Source organism: Podarcis pityusensis (assembly GCF_964106645.2).
Source record: "Podarcis pityusensis genome assembly, chromosome: 8".
NCBI classification, from domain to species: Eukaryota; Metazoa; Chordata; class Lepidosauria; order Squamata; family Lacertidae; genus Podarcis; species Podarcis pityusensis.
In genome coordinates this window covers 777,109-785,618 of record NC_138033.1, presented here as the reverse complement: position 1 = coordinate 785,618, position 8,510 = coordinate 777,109, and the positions used below count along the sequence as shown (strand labels likewise).

Sequence of the window (8,510 nt, the reverse complement as noted above, 5' to 3'; positions counted from 1 at the left end):
CCTTGGGAGTCTCTCTCACCTGCTGCTCTGCCTGACTCAGGAGGAAACCTTCGGCCAGGGCCACCGCCTGGGAACTGGTCTCCACTCCACACTCCCTCACCCAGCTCTCCATCTCTGGTGGAAGGACAGCCAAGAACTGCTCCAAGATCACCAGGTCCAACATCTGAGCTTTCGTGTGCCTTTCCGGCTTCAGCCATTGACAGCAAAGGTGGTAGAGTTGGCTGCAAATCTCTCGGGGTCCTTTGGCCTCCTGGTAGCAGAACTGCCTGAGCTGCTGGCTCTGCACCTCTGAGCAAAGGGTGTCCTCCTCACCCAGTTCCTTCTTCACAGAGTTTTCCCAGAATCCCCCACTGCTCCCATGGTGGGTTCCAAGGCCTCTTCCTGCTTCATGGCCAGCTGAGTCTTGCTCATCCATCTCTGTTCTCTGGACACCTCCAGGAGATTGGAAGGAGTCCCTACGTCTTCTGCCAAGTTCTGCCTGTCCTAATGAGAGGTTTTGGCAAATTCTAAAAAGCAAATACATTTTTCTGATATAAAATTGATACACAGTAAGGAAGAGAAAAGGGTTCCCTGGGCAAGCATGGAGAAGTATTTGCAGGAATCTCAGCCCAGACTCAGAGTTTCTTTTTTTAAAAGAGAAAGAATGAAGTCAGAATTGACAAGTGAGTCATTTGTACCAAGTGTAGTTTGGACTCAAGGCAAGAGTGGGGGTCCCCCCCCCCAAATGCCAGGGCACATTTCTTTCCAGTGCCTGTCCCTTTTTCCTTTGTTCTGAGGGCCAGATCCTGACCTGACCAAAGGACAGCTCTCGAAAGCAAGAAAAGTAGGACTGCCCTTCATTCTGTGATTGTACGTGGCTTTAAGTTCTTTTCAGTATTGTGTTTTAATGTAATCTGCCTTGGGAACGGAGGGTGAAAATGGGATGGGGATGATGATGATGGTGAAGGTGTTACATAGCTTAACCCCCCCCCCCAGCCCCACTTGCTTGGAGGTTCTTTGGCATCCACCTGGTCCCTCAGATGGCCTCGGGGACTGGCAGTGCCCACTGGAAGCTCCAGCCACCGTCCCTTTGGCACAGAGAGGATGTGGCCATGGGGCTTCCTGCTCTGGATCCCATGGGGTGGTTGCAAGTCCTCTGGGTGGAACTGCCCTGGAAAACGGCTCCGAAACTGGCCCCTAATGGCTGGGCTCCCCTTTTTATTTGTGGCATATTCATCCCACCTTTTTCTCCAATCCACGGGTCTGCCCCTCCTCACTGAATACCCATTTATGTCATTTAGGAAATGACACATTTATGTCATTTACTGTATTTTTTGCCCTATAGGGCGCACCGGCCCATAGGGCGCACTTAATTTGGGGGGGGTAAAGAACCCCCCCCCAGCCTCAAAGAGCAAAGAAGCCATGACAGCGAGCGGGATGGATCCCGCTAGCTGTCTTGGCTTCGATTTTAGCCTCGGGGCTGGGGGTCCGGGAGTGATGGCGACGATGCCTGATGATCATCTTCCAAAGCAACTACTCTATTCCGAACTTAAAAATGGAAAGCGTAATGCTGGTGATCAGCAAAAGAGGTTCAAAGACTGTCTCTAGGCAAATCTAAAAAACTGTAGTATAAACACTGACAACTGGGAAACAGTGGCCTGCGAGGGCACCTTTTCAAAAGGTGTCCTGGGCTTTGAAGACACTCGAACTCAGGACGCAAGGGAGAAGCGTGCTAAGAGGAAGGCATGCTTGGCAAATCCTCACCATGATCAACTCCCGCCCGGAAACCAATGTCCCCACTGTGGAAGGACGTGTGGATCCAGAATTGGCCTCCACAGTCACTTAAGGACTCATTGTTAAAACCGTGTTCGTGGAAGACCAAGAAGAAGAATATAAACTCCACCCCCCCCCGCCCCTCCCCAGCAGCCCTGGGACTTGCCCCTTCTCCCCCCTGCGCCCTATGGGGAAGAGAGAGGAGACTTACAAGATCCCAAAGGTGCCACCGATGCAGCTCTTGCAGAGGAGACGAAAATCTCCCCCTGGAAGAGAGGAAATGGGGGGGGGGATTTCCTCAGGAGGACCTCGTCCTCCCCCCTTATGTCCTGTCCTCTCTAGGAATCCAGCCCAGTTCCTTTTAACCCTTGGCGAGCCGGGCTCCTCCCCCCTCCCTCTGCAAAGCAGGAGCCCCGGGCATCGCAGCCTCCAGGAGGGACTTATTTTGACAACCCTCTGGGCTGGCTCCTGAGCTGTTCCCTCCCTTGGAAAGGGAAGCAGGAGCAACAGGGTTAAAGAAAATAATCGGGTTTACGGGCCTCACACCGCTTCTTCCCCAGTCACCTAGGGGCAGCAAAAGGAGGAGACTCCAGCCAAGCTGAAGAAGGAAAATAGCGGTCCCCAGACCTGATCTTTGTTTGTTGCAAGGAAGGTTCAAAGGTGGCAAAGAGGAAGAACCCCCAGCAAGGGTGAAAGGGATTTTACCACAATGCATCACTCCCACCATCACCAAAACGTCATGGACTCGTCAGAAAAGAGGAGTTTGTCATGCAGAAAGGAGAAAGTGTCGGCCCCCCCCCGCCAGTCATTCCAGCTCCCACCGCCTTGGAAGGAGCTGCTTCCCCAAAGAGCAGGAACGGGATTTACACCTCCCCCCAGTCGCGAGGCTTTCCTGCGCTTCTCCTCTGGAAGGATCCGGATTACTGTCTGGGGTATGGGATGCCTCCTGGGGCGAAGCTGGATTCCCCCCTAAGGGCAAAGGACCTTTTGCTTGAGGGAGGGAGGGAGGGGAGCCCTGGATTCCCCTCTGTTTCTGTCTTGCAAGAAACAAGGAAACAGGAGGATGCATTGTATCCGCATTTTGCAGCGCGCTTCTTCTCCGCTTTCTGCTCTCGGTTTCTTGCGCTCAAAACGTCGCGCAGAAGAGCCGAGCTCTCCTGGCGGATCGCGCGCTCCAGACACGGGGATGCTGCTTCCTGACTTCGGATTGGCTGCCTGTCACCTTTGGACATAGAATCATAGAATCATAGAATCCTAGAGTTGGAAGAGACCACAAGGGCCATCGAGTCCAACCCCCTGCCAAGCAGGAAACACCATCAGAGCACTCCTGACATATGGTTGTCAAGCCTCTGCTTAAAGACCTCCAAAGAAGGAGACTCCACCACACTCCTTAGCAGCAAATTCCACTGTCGAACAGCTCTTACTGTCAGGAAGTTCTTCCTAATGTTCTTCCTAATCGTCCTAATGGACGATGCCCATTGGTCAGCGATGGTTCTTTGAGAAATCCTGGTGTTTCATTGAGGCGTTTCGGGACTCCATTGAAGGGTTTACAAGCCTCTTCGCTGTAGAACAGGGAGGGGGGTTTCTATGGGGGGGCCACTCTGGCTCGTCGTCCTGCGTGGGTGAATGGGATTTGGGGGTGTTTGGATGGCCTCTTAGTCCCCGGCTCTACGAACAGCTTGCGGGGTGAAAGGCCTGGAGGGGTCGTCTGAGGTCTCTCTCACCCGACAAGGCTGCTTTGTTGTCTCTGCAAGGCTGTCCTCCTGGCGGTCCTTCTTCTCCTTTATTTCAACCCCTCATCCCAGGGGCCTGAGCAGGGGATCCCACCCCCTACTCTCTAACAATGGAATGGGTTTCATATATATTTGATGCAAATGTATCCAGCTTTCCTGTGGGGCAGGTGGGGGAACGTAAGGGAACACTCTTGCAGGCCTCACAGCCTCCTCCGGGGAAGGAGTCCTGGTGTTCTGGGACTCACAGCTGCTCTCTTGTGAGCACCCGGTCTAGCAGAGTAAAAGAGGTGAGGAGGTATCTGGCCATACCGACTTTATTTCTACTAATTACAGATTAAAGAACGGAACACGTATGAGAGGAGCAGCTCTCATACAGACATCCTGTCTCGTCGCAAGACAGAGCAGAAAGAAAAAGTGCAATAGTACCAGAGACGGAATTCACACAGACTGGCTTCCCTCCTCACGGAACAGAAAGGAAACAAGAATCAGATGGACCTGGCAATGGGAGGAGTGAAATGCTAACAGAACGTGTGTCTTCTGCTTATAAATATGCTCTTACTGGCAGAAAGTTCTTTCTGAAGTTTAATAGGAATCTCCATTCCTGTTATCTTTTAACCCACTGGTTCGGATCCCACCCTCCAGAACAGGAGAAAACAAGGAGCCCCACCAATTTGCAGCTTGGAGGCGCTGGAAGAGGAAGCTCTGTGAACCTCTCTACTCCTGACGTGAACCACCCTGGCATCTTCAGATCAAGGGCACTGCACAAATTTTATAGCCATAGAAATAATAAAGTACGTTACCTGCTTGTGTGGTAAGAATTTGCTTCTACACCAGCGGTTTGTTACACATGTAAGGGAACATCTGAAATAAAAACACGGAACCAAGAGAAGGAGAGCAAACTCAGAGTCCTGCAGGGACCCAGTTTATTCAAACTATTGCAATAGGACAGCCTTGCTATCCAGTTCTTCAGCAGAAGGGCTGGTTTGAAAAGGCTGCCAGGAGGCATATTAGAAGAAAGCTTATATACACAGCACACAAAGACTCATAATATGCCACAGCACTCTTCCACTTGCATCAAGAAACGTCACAGGTCATGGGATGCGTGGCTCAATGTGGATATCGACTCCTCTGAAATTACCTTGGCGTGTCCCACAGTGCCCAGGTCATTTGGGTCTCATATGTCTCACTTTGACACCATGCCCACGGCAACCAGGACTTCCATGGGACTGTTGATTTTCCTATCCCCTATCTTACTTTCCTGTTCCCAAAACATGTCAAAGACCTTTGAGGAGAGATGTGAGTTCTCACACGGATGCTAGCTCAACACAGACCTCTTTCCCAAAACATCATCTGCCCTTCTAGGGTCTGAAAAGGCTGGAAGCGGTAGGAAACTTACACATGACAACTTTACAGGAGGGTGGAATGAGGTTTACAAAATGCAGGCATACAAAAGTCAAGCCTAATGCATTCTATCTAAAAGGCTGGATGCAATTAATACTAGGACACTTTGATCAAAATCTATAATATCTAATATTCAATCAACTATCAAATTTTTTTACACCAAGTCCTTCCAAGGAAAGATCAGCATGGACAGCAACCTCATCAGTGTCGCCCAATCACTGTTATCCCTCTCCCCAGGCATGACGTGAAGACGGAATTCAACACCTTGGCCAAGAACTTGCAAGTCACAGCTCTGGGTACGTAGTAGGAATTAATATGGGGCACCAGATGTGGCAAAGAACCCAGCTGCAATCATTACCTCATATGAACTAAAGTCTCCTCCAATTAAATCTGTATACAGCCACTACTGTAGTTTGCCCCACTGCGAGTTCTTTGATGGCTAACAAGACGGGCCCTGTGGCTGAAGCTCTTTCCACATGCTTGCCACTGTTAGGGTTTCTCCCCTGTATGAATTCTCTGATGGGACATGACACTATCCATTTTTCTGAAGCTCTTTGCACACTCTTGTAACTGATAGGGTTTTTCTCATGGATTAACTCTTTGATGGGCCCTAAGATGGCAGTTTTGAGTAAAGCTCTTTCCACACTAAAAGCACTGATAAGGTTTCTCCCTTGTATGAATTCTTTGATGGGAAGTGAGTTTGCTGCTCGTATTGAAGTTGCTTCCACATTCCAAACATTTATAGGGTTTCTCCCCTGTATGAATTCTGTGATGGGTTGTGAGACTGGTGCTGTGGGTGAATCTCTTTCCACATTCCAAGCACTGATAGGGTTTCTCTCCTGTATGAATTTTTTGATGGGAAGTGAGAGTGCTGCTCTTATTGAAGCTCTTTCCACATTCCAAGCACTGATATGGCTTCTCCCCTGTATGAATTCTTTGATGGACAGTGAGCTGGCCTTTGTCTATGAAGCTCTTTCCACATTCCAAGCACTGATGGGGTTTCTGCCCTGTGTGAATTATTTGATGGACAGTAAGCTGGCGTCTGTGAATGAAGCTCTTTCCACATTCCAAGCACTGATAAGGTTTCTCTCCCGTATGAATTCTTTGATGGGCCATGAACTGGCCTTTGTGAATGAAGCTCTTTCCACATTCCACGCAATGATAGGGTTTCTCCCCTGTATGAATTCTTTGGTGGGAAGTTAGCTTGGACCTCTCATTGAAGCTCTTTCCACATTCCAAGCACTGATAGGGTTTCTCTCCTGTATGAATTCTTTGGTGGGAAGTTAGCTTGGACCTCTCATTGAAGCTCTTTCCACATTCCAAACATTTATAGGGTTTCTCCCCTGTATGAATTCTCTGATGGTGGGTAAGCTGCCTTCTGAGAATAAATCTCTTTCCACATTCCAAGCACTGAAAGTGTTTTTCCCCTGTATGAATTCTTTGATGGGTTGTGAGACTGGTGCTCCGGGTGAATCTCTTTCCACATTCCAAACATTTATAGGGTTTCTCCCCTGTATGAATTCTCTGATGGGAAGTGAAACTCTCTCTTCGACTGAAGCTCTTGTCACATTCTTGGCACCGATAGGGTTTTTCTGTTGTATGAATTATTTGATGGGACATAAGTTGGCCTTTTAGAATGAAGCTCTTTCCACACTCCCAGCACTGATAAGGTTTCTCCCCTGTATGAATTCTTTGGTGGGAAGTGAAACTGTTCTTTTGACTGAAGCTCTTTCCACACTCCCAGCACTGATAAGGTTTCTCCCCTGTATGAATTCTATGATGGACTGTGAAACTCTCCTTTGTTCTGAAGCTCTTTCCGCACTCTTGGCACTGGTAGGGTTTCTCCCCTGTATGAATTCTTTGGTGGGAAGTTAATCTGTCCTTTTTTCTGAAGCTCTGCCCACAATCTTGGCACTGATAAGGTTTTTCCCTTGTATGAATTCTCTGATGGACAGTGACCTTGTATCTCTGACGGAACCTCTTTCCACATTCCAAGCACTGGTAGGGTTTCTCCCCTGTATGAATTCTTTGATGAGTCCTGAGCTGGGAGCTCTGAGTGAATGTCTTATCACATTCCAAACATTTATAGGGTTTCTCCCCTGTATGAATATTTTGATGGACACTTAGTTGGTGGCTGTGACTGAAGCTCTTTCCACACTGCAGGCACTGATAGGGTTTCTCTCCTGTATGAATTCTTTGATGGGAAGTGAGATTGCTGCTCCTAATGAAGCTCTTTCCACATTCCAAACATTTATAGGGTTTCTCTCCTGTATGAATAAGTTGATGAACAGTAAGCTGGCCTCGGCGACTGAAGCTCTTTCCACACTCCAAGCACTGATGGGGTTTATTCTCAAGGGGATTTCTTTGATGAGAAGTGGAATGGGAGCTCTGCCTGAAGCTCTCTTCACAGTCTGAATCCTGATATGACTCCTCCACTGTGTGGATTTCGTTGTGGTCTCCCTCGTTCTTCATCTCCAGTTCATCACCACCTGCAACTACGTGGCAAACAGATTAGAGCCTCAGGAATAATAATAATAATAATAATAATAATAATAATAATAATAATAATAATTTATTTATACCCCAGCCACTCTGGGCGGCTTCCAACAAAGATTTAAAAATACAGTAAAATTTCAGACATTAGAAAACTTCCCTAAACAGGGCTGCCTTCAGATGTCTTCTAAATGTCACATAGTTGTTTATCTCCTTGACATTTGATGGGAGGGCATTCCACCGGGTGGGCTTATCACAGTGAAGGAACCACCAGCAGGCCCTTGGCACTGGACTTCAGTATCCGGGCAGAACGATGGGGGTGGAGACGCTCCTTCAGTTATACTGGGCCGAGGTCATTTAGGGCTTTCAAGGTCAGCACCAGCACTTTGAGTTGTGCTTGGAAACGTACTGGGAGCCAATGTAGGCCTTTCAGGACCGGTGTTATGTGGTCTCAGCGGCTGCCCCCAGTCACCAGTCTGGCTGCCGCATTCTGGATTAATTGCAGTTTCTGGGTCACCTTCAAAGATGTCGGCCACGACTGGATCTAATGATCATGGGTCCCTTTACCTTTAAAGATGTTTTTTTTAAGAAGCGGTTTAATGATCGCCTCTTTCAGTGGGTCTGGGAAGGCTCCCTCACAGAAAGAAGCATTCACCACCCCACAGAGCCCATCGCCCAGCCCTTCCCGGCTAGCTTTTATTAGCCAGGATGGGCAAGGATCAAGGAGACAGGTGGTTGGTTTCACTTGTCCAAACAGCATGTCCACATCCTCGGAGGTAACAGATTGAAATTGATCCCACATAACATGACTAGACAGGACTCTAGCACTCTCCTGCCCCGGCCCTGCTCCCACAATGGTGACTACCTCCTTCCGAATCTGAGCAACTTTATCTGCAAAAAACTTTGCAAAATCATTGCAGGAGATCTTGGGGTCTTTACAAGGCTCTGATGGTAAAGGTGTTTCTGTTAAATTGCAAACCACCTGAAAGAGTTTCCTGCTGCTATTTTCTGCAGATGCAATAGAGGCGGTGAAGAAAGTCTTCTTCGCCATCACTATCACCACTTGATAGGCTTGACATTGAGCTCTAACCCGTGTCTGGTCCAATTCAGAATGGATTTTCTGCCACCGGT

At 48.6% G+C, this 8,510-nt stretch overlaps 1 protein-coding gene and 1 long non-coding RNA gene across 4 annotated transcripts in view; one reads left to right on the top strand and one right to left on the bottom strand.

Moving 5' to 3' along the window:
* Positions 1 to 2,536: 2,536 nt before the first annotated feature.
* Positions 2,537 to 5,297, top strand: LOC308484538. Of its 3 annotated transcripts, none has more exons than XR_013989947.1 (3): positions 2,537 to 2,684; positions 3,819 to 4,276; positions 5,061 to 5,297. It is a non-coding gene; the product is annotated as an uncharacterized lncRNA (long non-coding RNA). The 3 variants fall into 3 exon arrangements; XR_013989948.1 differs by having other exon boundaries at positions 3,819 to 4,296; XR_013989949.1 differs by having other exon boundaries at positions 3,819 to 5,297.
* Positions 4,376 to 8,510, bottom strand: part of LOC308484110 (uncharacterized protein) — a 49,666-nt gene continuing 45,531 nt past the window's right edge. Inside the window, exon 6 of the mRNA XM_081018683.1 lies at positions 4,376 to 7,375. Coding sequence (XP_080874809.1) covers positions 5,532 to 7,375 — 1,844 coding nt within the window. The 3' untranslated portion in view covers positions 4,376 to 5,531. The remainder of the gene's footprint in view (positions 7,376 to 8,510) is intronic.